Consider the following 18,331-nt stretch of genomic DNA (forward strand, 5'->3'; position numbering starts at 1 on the left):
ATTCTTACTGAGGCCTATGCACCAACCATTCTCACACCCTCCAGTTTCTGCTTTAACTGCCTTGCTTCTTCTTAGATACAATGTAACATAAAAAAGTGAAGTGAAAAAAATAGGCCTGGTGAGAGATCCTTGAGATTCTTTAATTCACAGGACCCTTCAGGTCATATTGCAATAAATCCTATTTACATTGGACCAAACTGTCATCTATGGTCTCTCAAGAATACATGTTTTGCCTTATTAATATATTTCAGCTAGCAAATATTTGTTCTAATCTATTTTAACTAAACTTGTAGTTCCATTGTTTAATCTGATTTCTCGCTTAAACATGGCATTATATCCTATTTGTCCTGCCACAGTTGACCAATTTTGTTCTAACCCATACCGTTATCAGTATTTGCTTTGTGTTTGTACAAAACCTAGGCCCTTACAAACCTCATGGCATTTAAATATCTACCTGACTTTCAAATGACCTACTGGCTCTTGGAGCAGCAGAAAAAAATCCAATATTTTTGTGATTTCCTTATTTCCAAAACTTCCACTGGGTCTCGCAATTTCCCCGATAAATGTAATCCCAGACCGCCACGCCTGTAGGCGGACCAGCCAGCATAACCTCGCTCCCAGGCGTTCTCTTCTCGCGACGGATCGCCTGGAACGGGATGCTCAAAATTACCGTTATTGGCTGGAGAGGGGGCGGGACTTAATAATTTCATGCGTTTTTCGCCGATAGGCGAGAAAGGGGAGGGAATTTAGAAAGAGGGATATCCGACAAATTCCGTCAAATGTCAGTCAAAACTCCAGATTTTTCTCCTTGGGATTTTATGTTTGTTAATGTCGTCCTATTCTTCACCATCTCGTTCCGGGGAACGTCAGCTTGCGAACACAGCTCATGAGAAGTGAGCCAGCGGAAATCGTATAGTGGCAAACCGGAGAAACGCTACAATTCATGGTCCTCTCTCAGCCTCTTCGCAACCAGCATCAGCAGAGAAGACATTGGATACGGACAACAACACTGACAGATCTTGCCCGCAATTCTGTTTGCTATCAGTTATGGGTGCAGTCTGAAAAAAGTGGATACAGTAGCGCTATCACTATTACCTCGCAGTTTTATACTCATGAAGGAGCTCCGTCCTGGTTGAGTTTGGGAGATGGGAGTTCTTAACATTGCAGACCAGGTAGGTTTGAAAGAAAGCGCTCCATTGCTGTGCTGTGGCGTAGTCTAGTTGCTGGTCCCTTAATAGCTGCTCTTGTGCGCAGTAAATACATTTTCCTTGCTAAGTACGTATCTCTCATTATTTGTTTTCCCCCCGTTTCTATAATTGTTGCTCAGGTGCATTATAGACATGTCGTATCAAAAGATTGCATATTCAGTTCTCTATTTTTTTCTGAAGAGCTGCAGGCCAAGCCATTATAGCTTAGCTGGCAGGTTAGCATTAGCTGGTTGCCTAGCATTAGCCGCTGACGTCGTTAGCCTCTCATCAGGGTCAGGTAAGGCCCTATTTAGGCCTGCTATGGGGCTCTGTCTACTTACTGGAGGAGACGAGGACTCTTTTGCTTACCACAGATGCAAAATATAAATATTTGTGAATGCATTGTTATGTACGCATTAGCCGGCCGAGTGAACCCATGCATTTCCAATAATTTCGTCGAATGTTACGTCGATACAATTAAAAAGGACGGTTTAGCGGGGCATGTCTTGTAACGTTTGCGTTAATGTAACACGGACATTTCCATATCTGCAGCCTCCTCTGGTCCAGGCCATCTTCAATCGTAATGCTGAAGAAGTCCAAATATTGTTGCACAAAAAGGAGGATGTCAATGCACTGGTATGTATAATATGTTTCTGCGTTTGTACGGTGATGCAAGATCACCTTTCGCGGTTCTAGTGTTTCATGCTTGTTAAATGTCATCATTGATCTTCATCCGGCTTCTTTTCTCCACAGGACCAGGACCGCCGTACACCGCTACATGCTGCTGCATGTGTGGGGGACGTCCACATAATGGATCTCCTCATTGAATCAGGTTTGCGTCTTGCATAATTATATGATCTGTTAACCATCATGTTAAGTATGCTTAAATCGTGTATCATATATATATATATATATATATATATATATATATATATATAGTATAACATCCAGTTTCCAGCATGCATGATCACAATGCCAAAGTTTGTGCCAGCGTTCGAACTTTGTTTATTTAACATGCATTTGCTTTTGACAGGGGCCAGTGTTAATGCTAAAGACCATGTGTGGCTGACCCCATTGCACAGGGCCGCTGCCTCCCGGAATGAAGTAGGTCGCCTGTGCCATCGGAAATGATCCCATTTCTCCCATGTTATCCTGCCTCTCTGTTAGGCCGACCCATGTTCATGTAGGGTTGACTAAACGGTACCGTTTCCCTTTGCAGAGGGCAGTTGGTCTCCTGCTGCGACGCGGAGCGGAAGCCAATGCGCGGGACAAGTTCTGGCAGACGCCGCTGCACGTGGCGGCCGCTAACCGCGCCTCCCGCTGTGCGGAGACCCTTCTGAGCCAGCTGGTCAACCTGAACATGGCGGACCGCACCGGCCGGAGCGCCTTGCACCACGCTGCTCAGAGCGGCTTCCAGGAGGTAGGCTGCTGGTGGGCCTTTGAGGGGCTCTGGGAAGAAAGGCGACCAAACCCAAAGGGATTTTGAATAATTTTGACACGTGAACACTTGACAAAAAGTTTGGTTTTCTCCTTTTTCGATTTAATTTGCAGATGGTGAAGCTCCTTCTGAACAAAGGAGCTAATCTGAGTGTGATCGACAAGAAGGAGAGACAGCCGATCCATTGTGCTGCCTACTTGGGTGAGCAGCTCTTCTACTTAATGGAAGGCCGATTAGATATTAAGATCTGAGGAAATTAGTTTATTCCCCCAACTATTCCAAACCCCTGCTAAAGTAGCTTTAGTCTGTCTATGGAAAATTATAAATGTTTAGATTCACTTGATGATATTAATTATCCCATTAAAAGTGTTTTTAAAATCAGTATTCAATAAGCCGCAGTTTCTCAATATCTTAAAACAAGGCGTTTGCATCTAAAGAGCCGTTTTAATGTAGGGTGTAAACCTCACAAGACAATTCTGTTAATGCACAGGATATCGCGCCATACATCCAGTGCAGGAATTGCCCCATGAGGAGTTGTGGCTTGCCAGCTCCTAAGTGCTGGCACTTAGTCAAATCTTATGATGAGGCAAATGAATAATGTGTCTGCAACTTCCTGAAGTATTAATATAAAACTATCTCTATTCCTGCCATGCTTGACCCTGTAGGTCACGTGGAGATAGTGAAGCTGCTGGTGTCTCGCAGTGCTGACAAGAGTTGCAAGGACAAGCAGGGCTACACGCCCCTCCACGCAGCGGCCGCCAGTGGACACCTCGAGATCGTCAAGTATCTGCTGAGGCTGGGAACGGAGGTGAGTATCCCAGCAGGCCTTGAGCCGTGAATGTGGATACAGAGGATGAGTGGTTGGTGGATGTAAGTTTGTTATGTCTTCTTTGTAAACTCTTCCCTCTAATATGGGGTTTGATCGTTTCCATCGAGTGTTTAAACGTATCCTTTTGCTTAGACTTTTTTTAATAATGGAACCTTTTTTAATTCATACTACCTATCCCTGTCCTTGCCTGGCTGTGACGCCTCATCGTTAACATTCTGTTATGTTTCTTCCCACCGTTGCTTCAGATTGATGAGCCCAACAGCTTCGGCAACACGGCCCTGCACGTGGCTTGCTACATGGGCCAGGAGGCGGTGGCCACGGAGCTGGTGAACCACGGGGCCAACGTCAACCAGCCCAACCGCAGCGGCTTCACCCCGCTGCACCTGGCCGCCGTCTCCACCAACGGCGCCCTCTGCCTGGAGCTGCTGGTCAACAACGGGGCCGACGTCAACCAGCAGGTGGGGCCTCAGAGGCACGCCCGCGCCTTGTTTTAGAAAGAAGGCCGTGCATTAAGTCGTTTTTTTATGTCCTCTGTGAAGCTGCCCTGATGTGCTGACGTTGCTATGTATGATAGAAAGGAACCAGATTGTATTTCTCCACCTGCAGAGTAAAGAAGGGAAGAGCCCTTTGCACATGGCAGCCATCCACGGACGCTTCACACGCTCTCAGATCCTCATCCAAAATGGTAACCATGGCGAGGTGGCCAATCTGGGCTAATACGGTTTATCCTAAGCTAATTACCCGACCTAATGACCCAATGATTCCCTTTTGTCCCCGTACGCCTGCCCTCCCTCTTCCGCTCTGCGTGTAAGGCGGGGAAATCGATTGTGTGGATAAGTATGGCAATACCCCACTCCACGTCGCTGCTAAGTACGGCCATGAACTCCTGATCAGCACTCTGATGACCAACGGAGCAGACACGGCCAGGTAGGGGAAGAAGCTTTAATGAACCTTTAAGTGTTGTAATGTCTGGTTGTTGTTGTTGTTGTTGTTGTTGTTGTTGTTGTTGTTGTTGAGGTTGTTGTTTTGGGCTGCCGGGAATCATGAGATGTTTCCTCTCCACAGACGCGGGATCCACGGAATGTTCCCTCTGCACCTTGCTGTGCTCTACGGGTTTTCAGACTGTTGTCGCAAGTTACTCTCCTCAGGTTCGTGTTTGTGTGCCAAACTCCTACGTTGATTTACGTGTGTATCACTGTGAGCCACATACAAACCTTTTGCTTTGGCTAACTGTGTCTCCTATCTATGTTGTTTATTCTTTACGGAGCAGGTCAGCTGTATAGTATAGTGTCGTCTATGAGTAAAGAGCATGTGCTGTCGGCTGGTTTTGACATAAACACCCCGGACAACTTCGGTCGGACCTGTCTACACGCTGCTGCATCGGGAGGGTAGGTCTCCTATCGTCACTTCCTGCTAGTGACGTCGATGTTGCCACTGTTACTGGTATTACCGGTGTTGGATGTCCAAAATTAGAACGATAATATTTAACATTTTATTCAAATTTATGGCATTCTATTAATTTCTTTATTTAAATACGGGACCATTCCCTTCATTTGCTTGACAAAGAAAACGGCAGCTTAATAAAGGCTTTTTCTTATTTAAAAAAAAACAGGCCTGTGTCATTTAATCAGCTTCATCACGTAGGCCAAATACACCACAAACATGCCTCTTAAACCTGAATGCGCTGTGGATGTCTAGTCTAGGTTAAACAGCAGATAGCGCCCTCTAGATGGGAACTACAGTGTTACTGGTTACCGTGGTGATTTCAAAAGACCTTACGGTTGAACCACTGCTACATGCCTGACCATACAGAAAACGGGTCTTCTGCATCCTAAACCTGTTGTCTCTCTCATTTCTTGCAGAAACGTTGAATGTCTGAATTTGCTATTAAGTAGTGGTACTGACTTGAACAAGAGGGACAAAATGGGAAGGTGAGTGTCCCTTTTCTAATGCAATGAAGTCAGTGCATGCCATTCGTATTGCTTGGATGGCTGGCTGATGGTTGATGGTCCCCCCCAGGACCCCGTTGCACTACGCGGCTGCTAATGGGAGGTACCAGTGCACGGTGACCCTGGTGAGCGCTGGCGCCGAGGTCAACGAGCCGGACCAGACGGGCTGCACTCCGCTGCACTATTCTGCTGCCTCACAAGCCTTCTGCAGGTCAGTGTGGATTACACCTGTCAAACGAGACACATTTATTTGGCCCATGGGTTCTAAAATGTAATGGCGGTTTATCATAGAGCTAACACTAGGGCAACAGAATCACTAAACAGACCTGGGGGCATTGCCTCTAGGATTTTTTTAGTATGCAAAATCCTGTCTAATCCTGTCCACGGTTCTTGTCTTGCAGAGTTGACCGTCATTTTTCTGGGAGCCATCAGGCTAATGAGGATGACGCGAAGGAGTCCTACTTGTACGTCGTTACCTTCGCTCTTCTTCTTATGATGAATGTGTTGCTGGGCGTTATTGTTGTTAGTTGTGCTGCGTAACAGTCGAGTGTCTCTTTTTGGGAATAGCTGTCTGGAGCATCTTTTGGACAATGGGGCTGATCCCTCCATGGTCAACTCAAAGGGTTACAGTGCGGTCCACTATGCAGCTTACCATGGCAACAAGCAGAACCTGGAGCTGGTACCGTCTTTTCTTCCCCTCGCACTTTGTTGTGGTACTCTTAAAATGCAAAAAAAAAGCCAGTATGCTGTTTATTAGCAATTAAAAGAGCCCTATGGAGTGCTTATATAGGCCTGTTTAATTTGTTAGTTTATTGGGGGTTGCTTTTAAGTTCACATACGGCTGTTTGGATTTTTGGGGAATGGAAGCGACACTATTTCCTTTTTATTGTGGCAGCTGTGCAGTGATAACGTTGTTTTCCATGTCGATCTCCCACAAAGCTTCTGGAGATGTCCTTCAACGCACTGGGAGACATAGAGAGCAGCAATCCAGTCAGCCCCTTGCATCTGGCTGTGAGTAATGCTACATGTTTAATAGCTTCCTTGTTGTTGTTTTTAGTGTTTAGGGACAGCGCACAATTATCAGTAATTGCGCCAGAGTTGGCTAGCAGTTCATTTACATCCTTTACCCTGGGTAGGTAGAACAAGTACAGCCATTGCACTACATGCATCATAATAACTAAAAGTCCATTAGTGTGAAATATCTCAAATCAGGTTGATAGGTACCATAAACCACCATTAGTGTTGACATTTTTGTGTTGGCTTTAGCAGAAGCTTCAGGGTGCTTTTAAACAGAGCAAAGCTTTCCTGAGCCTTTAATGTTTGTGGCTATGGAATACCGCTACCCAACTACTTTAAAGGGGACATATCATGCCACCAGATGTGAGTGTGATTAGCCATTACAAGCAGGTTTGAAATTGTGCAGCATTGTGACATCAAAGGTGGGCGTGTCCACCTAGATGTGTTCTGGATAGATCAGTCTACCAGCCTATTCAGTGGACTGTAGCAAACGTTGCTCATCTATCCGTCACACATCTAGGTGGACACGCCCACCTGTGATGTCACAATGCTGCACATTTTGAAAACGGCTTGTAATGGCTTATCACACTCACACCTGGTGGTATATATGTCCCCTTTAACAGAGTTAGCAGATTGACCTCCGGTTATCTTCCTGAACTGTGATACCCAGTCACCCAAGGTAGATGCTCTTGTCCTTCTACCACTGCCTGGCTAGTCCAGGCACCCTCTAAGAGGAGGGGGAGCAGGATTATGAATGAAGTGTAATCAGAGTACAAAAATAAGTTATTTGCGTACATTAAGGGTCAAGCATGAATTAGCTAGCCAATCGGACACTTTGCAGATGTCAGTATGGCTGCAGGAAGATCTTAAGAACCGCATGTTCTAAAGAACGGGCTGCAATTTGATGGGCTAGTTGCCTCTGGATGCGGGGCCTTGATCCTGGCTGTGACTCCCTCCCTCCCCCAGGCGGACAGGGGACACTGGCAGGCCCTGCGTGTCCTCACGGAGACGGCGGCCTACGTGGACGTGCAGGACGCGGCCGGGCGCTCGGTGCTCTACCTGGCCGCCCAGAAGGGCTACGTCCGCTGCGTGGAGGTCCTCCTGGCCCAAGGCGCCTCCTGCCTCCTGAACGACAACCGCCTCATGTGGACGCCCATCCACGTCGCAGGTACCCTAGACCGCCCTCCGGACCCGTACGCCCACTGACTGTAGTGTCGAAGGAGGAGACGTTAATATTAGTTTGGACTGAATGTGTTCACTGTGAATGTTTGTCGACAGCTGCCAACGGCCACACTGACTGCCTGCTCATGATGATAGAGAACGGGGAGGACGGAGACCTCACCAATGTCACCGACACGTTTGGCCAGTGAGTCGCTCTCCGGTACACCACTCACCGTTAGCCTCTAGTCTGCACGGTGCTTTGACTTAACCGCAGCCTCACTGTTGTCCTACTTAATCGTAGTTTTCTTGACTCGAGTCTTCACTGTACGGATACTTAACTGTAGTCTGCTTAACGACACTCGTCACTGTACTTAAACTTGACCGTAGTCTTCATTGTACTTGTATTTAGTGTGGTCTACTTAAGCATATTCTTCACTTTACTTGTACTGGATTTTAGTCAGTATCCCGCATGTCTATAGCTGCATGTCCCCCTCTTCCACCCCTCTGCAGTGGCTCCCTGTAGCTTTAAAAATTATTAAAATAAATAATTGCTATTTTTACCTTTCAAAGGGAACACCTCCTATTTTGGAGATCAAGGTGATGCTGAGATACTAAAATAACAAAAGTGTCATATTTCATCGATGAAACTAACTCGAGGCTTTCAGATGCTGCTGTCGAGACAGTATTAAATGAATGGACAGTAAATTGTAACTAAAAGAAGAACACACGACTCCTTACTTAAACGACTTACTGCTTAAAGGCATACTGTACGATTTCCAGTGATATGCACTTTTTAATATGTTGTTGAAATTGGTTTTTACATCCTGACGGCAATAAATAACTTATGGGCAATGAAAAAGAAGCGAAAAAAAAACGAAATCTGTATCGGCTATAAACCTGTTAAAATGCTTACCAATCGGAGACATTGTACCCGAATCTAAAGAACCAATCACAAGCCTGCGCGTTCTCTCCCCTCTGTGTACGAGACTGAGCCGAACTGAGCACGTTCACGGAGGGCAAAGAAAGCGTTGTTGTCATAGTAGTTCATGACAGTGGACTAGACCTAGTGAGCCTACAGCGTCAACACGATGGAAGAAAAAAAACAGAAGTTACCACTGCCACCGTTACTTGCCCCGGTTCATCCTTTTAAAAAGGCAAGAAAAAGAAAGACAGAAACTGAAAAGGCAGCAACAAAAAATAAGTTGGAGACTGCTCGAGGAAAAACGAGAATAAATATTGGATTAGCTTTTCAGCGATGGCGACAGCTGAGGGAGTTGAATGGCCTGAAAAGTGACGCAATGGTTGCCGTTGAAGTAAGCAGCAGCAGCGCTCGTGCACGGCTCTGTGTCGAAGGGTGGGGGCAGGGAGTCCTGAAGGGTGGGGGAGGAGTTAAACGGAACTCCGAAGAGAAGGTAATTTCAAATCATGCTAGCTCTCTCACATCGTACAATATAGCTTTAAAGCTTTTGTACAAAGGAATGTCTTTATTTCGCCGCTGAGTGCTGCACCACCTTTTTCGTAGCTATGATTGGTTGCAGGCCGATCCAATTGCGTCCAGAGGCGTTTTGGTCTGTTCCCCAGGGGTGACGCCCCTTGGAAATAAAAGAAGAGCTTCCAGAATAATGGCAGTATGCTATTCGTCTGGTGATGCCAGTCGAATGACACACCCTAGAAATATTTGATCCACAACTTTTAGTCTTCGCTGAATGGAAGACGATTCCCCAAACATTACTCTGCACATGCACATATAAACGGTACTCAACAAAATATAGTTCAAGAAGGCCCATCAAAATATATTTATCTAAAGATCGATCTCGGGACTTTATGAAGCATTATCGGATCATTCAAACAAAGATTGATCTGAATCATCATGCGCGTTGGCCCCAAATGCTTCTTCAGCATATTCAGTCCCTCTGTAACAGAGCCGCTCCCCTGTGTGAACCTCAGGAGCCCTCTCATGCTGGCTGTCCTGGGCGGCCACATCGACTGTGTGCGTCTCTTGCTGGAGAGGGGCGCCCTGCCGGACGCCAAGGACAAGAGGGGCAGCACGGCCCTGCACCGGGGGGTAGGTCCTGCCACATGGCTGCCATGAATGGGAACCTTTATCCCCCAGCTTCAGTCCGTCTGACCAACAAGGCCGCGGCTGTGCTGCCCAACACGCAGAATGACGCAGTCGACCTTTTCTATGTATTCAGAAAATCTAGGGCTAAACTATTTAACATGAACAATTCAGCCGCTGCTGCTGTCACACCTAGCCAGTGTGACGTGTTTAAGCTGTGAAAGCATTTATCTAAATAATTAATGGCTATAGGTCAACTACCAGTCAGGTTTTTATGTTACGGTGTTTATATGTCTTCTGTGAACAATATATCGGGTGCAAGATGGTTTTTGTTTGAAACATTGACTCAGGCGCCTAAAGCCTTTTGTCATCTTTCTTTAGATTGGCACCGTCTCCCATTAGGCCAAAAATGTAATCTTTGGAAAAGCATTTCATAAAACCCTATACTCTCTCGCAAGCATTATAAAAAAAAAAGTGTCTTTGGCTGAAGACCAAGATCAGTAGTTGCAACCTGGCTGTTTGTCTGTGTATTTAATCTACAATGCCGTGGTGCAGGCGGTGCTCGGCCGCGACGACTGCGTGACCGTCCTGCTGGAGCACAAGGCCTCGGCGCTGTGCCGGGACGTCCAGGGCAGCACGCCTCTGCACTACGCCGCGTCAAGGGGCTACACCGACATCCTGGCCAGCCTGGCCCCCGGCGCCGTGGCCACAGACCCCCAGGACAAGCTGCTGGACAACAAACGCTACACCCCGTCACACTGGGCCGCCTACAAAGGTGGGCAGGGGACCGGGAGGAGAAACGGGGGGCGTGGTCTACTGTCCATCGATGGGGGAAACGGGGGGCGTGGTCTACTGTCCATCGATGGGGGGGAAAGGGGGGTGTGGTCTACTGTCCTTCGATGGGGGGGAAACGGGGGGGCGTGGTCTACTGTCCATCGATGGGGGGGAAAGGGGAGGCGTGGCCTACTGTCCATCGATGGGGGGAAACGGGGGGGGTGGTCTATTGTTTTTGGGGATTTTTTTATTTGTTGCGCTTGAGCGTCTCCTCTGAATCTCTACACAGGGCATGAAGACTGTTTGGAGGTTTTACTTGAACACAAAACATTTATCCACGAGGAGGGGAACCCGTTCACACCGCTGCACTGTGCTCTGTGAGTATCCATGGCGCTCCAGCGTCCCCATGGGGCTGAGTGCCGTACATGAGTCTGTGGGGAGGTATTCTGTCAGAGAGGCTCATTAAGTTCCTCTGGGTGCAGGATGAACGGCCACTGTGGTGCTGCGGAGCGGCTGCTGGAGACGGCTGGGGTCCATATGATCAACACCAGAGATGCCAAAGGAAGGTGAGGATTCTGTCTGCCACTCGCCTGACCCGGTACTACCAGAGTCTGCTCTGAGGGGCCGCTGTTGGTATAGGAAGCCCTGTGTTAAGTGTGGTGTAAACGAGTGGCTGCCTACCCCCAGGACCCCGCTCCACGCTGCGGCGTTTGCGGAGGATGTGGCCGGCCTTCAGCTGGTGCTGCGCCATGGAGCCCAGGTCAACGGCGTGGACGAAAGCGGACGCTCTGCCCTGATGGTGGCCGCCGACAAGGGACAGAGCGGCACCGTGGGTAGGTCTGACGGAGCAGACAACAGGCCTGTCTGGGATGGTAACCAGGGGAAACGGAATAGTGCATCGACCCTAGTGGTTGACACACTTAAAGAGTGAACACTCTAGTTGTATTCACTGGGATTTTCAAATGTGTAATGCTAAGTGGTTTGAGGCAGTAAGTGTTCTGGGAGATGCAACCTAATCACAAGGCATGCTTGGCCGCTTCCTGCTCTATTATTTTAATCATTCCTGCAAACTTGTCGCTTTTCGGCGACCATCGCCGTTTTCTTGGTCAATTGGGTCATTCACGTGAATCCCGTATTGCTTGCGCAATAGTCCCTTCACGAGCTCTCATTCCACACCGTACGCGACAGGCGCTGGTAGCGTGAAGCTGTCTCTGCATATCAGACATTGCTTCCGCAGGCATTTTCCAAAGCCAATCCTTACGACAAAATGGCAGTGGTGGTACGAGATAACAAACGCTGTCACTGTTTACCTGTGAAAGGACATGGTTCCCTTTCAAAATGTTGAGAGAAAGGGCTTTAAAGAGATGGTCAAAACACTCGGTCCCAGGTACGTGTTACCTTCCCGCACACAGCCAAATTAAGATGCCAAAACTATACGGCAAGTGGAGAAACAAATCCATACTATTGAACATTAGTTGTTTTTCAGAGATGGAAGTAACTTGAGAAAAAAAAAAAAAAAAAAAATACTGCCTTACCAGTATTTTACCCCTTCCAAAGCATTTATATCGAAATTAGAAGATGCAATTAACATACCGTGATGTAATACCGTTACCGTCTGTGCCTCAAATCATACAGTGATATACATTTTAGTTCATTCCGTACAGCCCTAATTTGAAGGAACTATCTTATGTTAAATTCGTTAGCTACCGCTTTTTTGATGTGATATAATTTTAATGCTGATGGCTAATAAGTACAGTTAGACCTGATGGTTGCAGGGTGAGACTAATCTCAAGAGACACTGCATCACCGCAGTTCATTCAGACCAGGATCAACCTGAACTAGACAGCTGTTCATATATGCATATCTTTGTAGTTCTAGCTACACTACTACCATTTTCAATTTGGAAATGTATTAAAATGGGGGCTAATCGTATCTGTTATGGTATTAAGATATTATTTATGTGATTCTATATGTATGATTTACATGGTGTCTGTTTTCAGCCATTCTCCTGCACCGGGCCAAGGCTGACCTCACACTGCTGGACGATAACGGGAACACTGCACTGCACCTGGCCTGCAGCAAGGTGCGCTCGCCATGTCCACTGCTGTTAATGGAAGCTCATGTATATAGATTACTGCAGGATTTAACCGTATAGGGTCTGCTGCAAGGTTGGGCTCCCCATGCCCTGAATACCATTTCTTTCTTTATCGTCAGTGGTTCTCCTTTTGATCATCTTTCCCTCCTCCAGGCCCATGAGATGTGTGCCCTGCTGATTCTGGGGGAAATCCACAGCCCTGCACTCATAAACGCCTCCAACAGCGCGCTGCAAATGTGAGCCCCCCCCCCCCCCCCCCCCCCTGTAATAAATTCAGCCCGTTTTTATGTGTAGAGTCCAGACGCCATAGGCTCTCTGTCTGACTGTAAACCCTCGTTCCAGGCCCCTCCACCTGGCGGCGCGCAACGGCCTGGCCACGGTGGTGCAAGCCCTGCTGAGTAGAGGAGCCACTGTTCTGGCTGTGGATGAAGAAGGTGAGCTCCGGCCTTAATGATGCCTCTCTGATAAACACGCAACCACTGGATCACCCCCGATATGGATCAGTCACGGCCATGTGTATAGTCTTAATATTTAACCCCAAGCGAGGCGCCGGGGCGGCCACAGTCTAGACAGGATGTTGTTGAGCCGTGTTCCTGCGTTTGTCTTCCCCAGGCCACACCCCAGCCCTAGCCTGTGCCCCCAACAAGGACGTGGCTGACTGCCTGGCTCTGATCCTCTCTACCATGAAGCCTTTCCCTCAACGGGACCCATCCCCCTGCTCCTGCCCTCCCCCCACCGTGGCCCCGGCGCCGGGCCTCAACCTGCTGAAGCATTGCGGCATCACGGCCGCCTGCGCCCCGCTGCCCAACGGCGGCCTCCACAACGGCTACGTCAAGGACCGCCACAGCGCGGCCGTCGGCCTGGACGGCTGTCTGACGGAGTGAAGGGCCCGCCGCCGCCGCCGCCCCCTCTCCCACTCCTCGCCGGCTGCTGTCCCCCATCGCCGCCACCACCGGGGGGGGGGGGGGGGAGACGCCCTTTAACACGGCCCCAGAGGACCAGCAGGAGAGCACCCGCCCATGTCTGTTCTAGATGTATGTATGTACGTACGTACGTGTGTTTTTTGCGTGAACGTGTTTTAGGCGTGCGCGAGAGAATGTGTTTGGTCTTCTCTTGAGGTGCAGTCAAAACCTATTATGCAATTAGATCCCATTTCTCCATCTCCTAGTAGTGCTCAATTCCTAAAAGAAACAAAAGCGTCTGGTTGCTCTACAAGGTCACACAAACGCGTGCGCGCACACACACGGAAGACTGGCGTCCACCGTGGACCCAGCGATCTGGCCTCCTCCCCTCCCCCTGCTCATTTAAACCCTTTAAAATCATGTTTGCGTAATGATGTAACTGACGGCTAATAGCATGGAGACCTCTGTATCCTTGTGTCTCTCCATATCATTCAGTATTTAACATCATATCACCCCTGCTAAGTACCCGTGACCTTGTAGAGGAATGCACAGCCGTTCCAAAATAACGATCAAAGAGGGGTTTCTTTTTTCTTTTTTTGTGTTACATTTTTATGAAGGAACCATAGAAGGGAATTATATAAATTCTGCTTAAGTGCAATGCTAATGTACCACAGTACAATCCTAAATTGGGGAAAGGGTCAGGTTATTTCCATTGTGTACTTTAAATGTACGGCCTAGAATTGTTTTTTTTGGTATTTTAACAAACGACAAAAAAATGAAATTGGTAACGCTGCTGAATTGATTAATTGGCTCTCCTTCCAAAGGGGAGCCGAGACTAGGTTGGCATATTCATCAACTCTTTCCTCATGGCCAACTTGATATTTTGAAGATGTTAAATAAGTGTTTAAGCTAGAATGTTTCTAAGCATATAAGTTATGACCAAAGTTGATCAACACTACTATGGCTATAAATTATTTATTTGAGCTGAACTGTACTGTATAGAGAAAGACATTAGATCTTGATATACCTCGTCCAACTCGTTTTAGCAGCTGCTTCATCTTCAGCCAGGGTCCGTAGGTCTGCAGTCCTCCCGGCAGGACTAGAGTACTATATTGTAGGATAGTGATTTGACTGAGGCCTTGTTTATTTCTGGATGAAGGCTTTACTAGTAATATCTGCCAGCAACACCTCATCAAAAGCATCGTATCTCTGAGCACATAAATGAAAAAAAAAAAGCCATTTCAATTTTTTCCCCCCCCCCCATATCTCTTTTTATGTCCGTTTTCGTTTTCGTTTTGTTCTGGAGGATTTCACAACTAGAAGGGCCTACCTATTGAACAGAGCGGCCTCTGTTTGTGTTGGGACGATGATGCGCCCGCCGGCGTGTTGGTTTTGGCAAGCTAGCTTATGAGAAATGTTTCTCTTCCTTTCTCGCTTGTGAAGAAGTCTTAACCGTCTTAATACCGTGCGTCTCGACTTCTCGAGGGTTGGCGCTGAAGTCGAGGACGGCCCGACTGAGTTTATTTTCTGCCATTTTGTTGTTCAGATGTAGTTTCCAGCAATGTTTTAGTTTTGGCCTTCTTTTAAGTTATTGAATAGACAATCACTGTCACAAGGGCTTTTGTTTCCCCTTCTTTGGTTTTGTTCTTAAGACTCAACGAATGGCTCTGTGTGCTGGGCATTTTAATGTCGGTGTCAACACAAATGCACTGGATTGCCTCTATTGGCTCTCATGAAAATGCCTTTTTTGACCCATGCCTTCCATAACAAACCATTTCAGTTGGGAATGCTTCGTGACATAGGTTGACGGCCCCAAGATCTGATTTGGAATTTTAAGTTTTTTTTATTTAAAAGCTTACCAACAATATTGACCAGTTGGTTAACCACATTATCCATTTTTCTTTTTTCCGAAATATGACTAAGCTTGGTACCTCCTTTTTTTTGTTTTGTTTTGCTTCCTTGTTGCGAAGAACCAGGAGGAATTGAAAATCAGTCCCTTTTCAAAGCAGAGGGCTAACTGGAACCACAAAGAGGGAACTAGAGATGGCCAATTATGCTTTCGAATTTCAAGGATAGCGGAAATCCAAATAATTGTGCTTTTAGTGTTCCCGTCGTTGTCGTTTCCTCCCATTTATTGTACTAAACATACTAAAGATGATTGTATTGGACCACTATAGCTTTTCGTGTGACTTAAATCTGTATGTTGTAACTTAATCATTCTAGTGTTTTCCGTCATTGGCCAATGATGTAAAATGTCAGATTCAAAAAAAAAAAAAAAAAAAAAGATTGACAAGGAAATTTCATATCAACTGTCAAGAAATGGCACAATTACCCTTATTAGACACAATTCTGGAGAAGGACCTAGATTAGGCTATGTTTTGCAAGAAACCCAACATTCTTTGGGGACTATTGTCAAGTTTGGCCATTAACTCCATTTCAAAGCAGGGAACTCCCGGAGTGTTTTAAAACTAGTTTATTTCAGTTGTCTCCATACCTGACTGAAATGAAATGGAACTATTTGATACCCAGGCTTTTTGTTTAGTTTTGTCTGTTATTGGGTCGGTGCATTTTTGTAGTCTCAGGATTTGTGTTTAAGCACCAGGCAAAATTTATCAAATCTGACATTTCAACAAAGTTAAAAAAACAAAACAAAAAAAAACATACTTTTTAACCTTGATCAAACAGCACTTAAATAAGATAGTCAAGCACGCACTTTAGTACTTTCAGGTTCTAAGTGTGCAAATCAAGAGGAAGTATGTACCCATGTTTACATGTGTGTTTCGCTGCCAGGATGGAATGGTTGCAAACAAAACGAGCAAAGCCTTCTAGTGAGGCCAAGGCTGCATTATTGAAGTCAAACCCAGTCAATTAAGCACATGGGCAGAGCGTCCTGTGCCAAAAACACGTTCAACAAAGTCTCTAAAATTGCACACCAAAATCATTATTTTCCCAAGATCTTAAGAAATAAAAATATATTTGGTTTCTCAATTCTAGCGTAGATATGAATTCCATTAATAGGTGCTACTGTGAGGTCAGTTTGGGCTGGCATTATCCTCTCCTGATGTCCTTATTTGACCAGCAAATTGAGCTATTGCCCCCCACCCTGAAGATACTCAAATTGTAACTGAATTTTTTTGTACTGTCGGTGTTCTTTCTCGTGGTTTAATTTAATTTGCATCTACCATTGGTGGGTGTGTACATGTGCATGGAGCTAACAATTTAGATGTAAAAAAAAAAAGGATCAAACAAATGGAGCATATAAAGTATATCTGGAGTCAGACACAGAAAGCAATGAAAGGTCCAATTGTAGCAATAGACCGTGTGTGTAATAGTGTGCAGCACAATTATTGCACTGCCATCCATTTAGGCCAATTCAGTAAATCATAGCATAGATGCCAATGGAGGACTTCAATGCGGGTTAGGTGTGTGATCTATGGTCAGGAATAAGGCCTATGTGCCAAATTTTGTTAAGAGGAACTCCTCTTAGTGAAGCAGCAATGGATTTATGCATATGTTCAAGCAGTTTACAGTCTGACCTTCAAATCTGAGCCATGAATTTACTGACTGAAATGAATGTAGGGTACATTTTAGAGCAGGACAATTCAACTTCTCCTGACTTTAAACTATCGCTCTTCATTTGTCTTGCAAAGATGTGTCTATACAGGTAGCATGATTATAACCGATTCTCTACATATTAGTTTTGTATTAGTCTTCCTGCAACAAGGGTCGAGGGATGGATTGGCATTTCTGTCGGAGGTTAGGCGAGTTGTATTTACTCTTCTCTTTATTTTTCTCTGCTGTCAGTGTGGAGCATAACCTACTAGGTAGACGGAGATGTAGAGATCAGATGGATTTTAAAAGAAATCATGTTCATCCATTCCATTGAGATTGCCTTACGATGCGTAAAACTAAACAAAAATGAACCACATTAGGGAACATCACACAAACTTGTTAATAGCCTATATTTGACAAAATGCACCTAAGCTACACCCATTTAGTGCCATAGAAACCTTTATTTGCCTTTAGACATCAATCATAATAACTGGGTCAGTAACTTCAACTAGTCTGGATTTACATTTTGTGTTTGGAGCAGCATGTCCGTTTTGCCAGATATGATAGTCCATCTATAGTGTTTTTTTAAACGATCATAGTCAGTATAAAATGTTTGCATGGGGTAGTAGTTGATGAATGCAAGTGTTGTTCTGTCAGTAGAACATATATTTCACAATTGGACACCTGGAGGGAGATAATTGGTCCTTTTTGGTATGGCGACGCAATCTCGAGGTTTGTTTGTATAACATGATTATTTATAATGTGTTTTACAGGGGGAAAATATATTGCGCTAGATTTCTGCATGATGTGTGTGTTTATAGGGTAGTGTGTGTATGTATGTGTATATATATATGTATATATATGTATATATATATGTATATATATGTATGTATATGTATATATAAATTAGTTACTTGAAATAATTCTCATATATGGCAAATTTCCATTTATCTCTCCTTGATCCACTGTTGAGCCTTTTGCCTTAAAAGCTGAGAAGGAAACATCTGGCAGTATCTAATGAGTTGCATCAATTATACAGTACTTTGTTGGCTTGCAAAAAAAAGAATCACAAATTTTGTTCTGAGTGTCAGGAAGCACACGAATCAGTGGAGGGTAGCACATACCTTATGGTTGCCACGGTGCAGAGATTGTTCTGAGAAGTAAGGATATTGCCATATTTGCCACTGTGAATGAATTATTTAGAGAGAAAAAAAACAATCAACTTTGGCGTGTCCACGACACAGAGCCAAATAGCACTGGGGATTAAAGTGGTGCCCTTCCAAAAAAACAACCTATAGAGAACGAGACCCTTACGACACGTTTTTTCAACAATGTGGCCAGACGGGAGTTTAAATCTTGGTATTCCTC

At 45.7% G+C, this 18,331-nt stretch overlaps 1 protein-coding gene across 1 annotated transcript; it reads left to right on the forward strand.

Annotated features, from left to right (window-relative positions):
- Nucleotides 1–749: 749 nt before the first annotated feature.
- Nucleotides 750–14,753, forward strand: ankrd52a (ankyrin repeat domain 52a). Its single transcript, XM_030346150.1, has 28 exons — nucleotides 750–1,172; nucleotides 1,740–1,823; nucleotides 1,941–2,019; nucleotides 2,221–2,291; nucleotides 2,407–2,607; nucleotides 2,739–2,826; nucleotides 3,291–3,433; nucleotides 3,700–3,912; nucleotides 4,061–4,139; nucleotides 4,267–4,381; nucleotides 4,520–4,602; nucleotides 4,725–4,842; nucleotides 5,317–5,385; nucleotides 5,474–5,614; nucleotides 5,805–5,867; nucleotides 5,971–6,082; nucleotides 6,343–6,414; nucleotides 7,387–7,588; nucleotides 7,699–7,786; nucleotides 9,529–9,646; nucleotides 10,196–10,415; nucleotides 10,704–10,791; nucleotides 10,897–10,980; nucleotides 11,102–11,247; nucleotides 12,415–12,497; nucleotides 12,663–12,745; nucleotides 12,852–12,943; nucleotides 13,122–14,753. The coding sequence occupies exons 1-28, from the start codon at nucleotides 1,146–1,148 to the stop codon at nucleotides 13,391–13,393; spliced, it is 3,234 nt and encodes a 1,077-aa protein (XP_030202010.1). The 5' UTR covers nucleotides 750–1,145; the 3' UTR covers nucleotides 13,394–14,753.
- The last annotated feature ends 3,578 nt before the right edge of the window (nucleotides 14,754–18,331 follow it).

This window comes from Gadus morhua, chromosome 1 (genome assembly GCF_902167405.1).
Source record: "Gadus morhua chromosome 1, gadMor3.0, whole genome shotgun sequence".
NCBI classification, from domain to species: Eukaryota; Metazoa; Chordata; class Actinopteri; order Gadiformes; family Gadidae; genus Gadus; species Gadus morhua.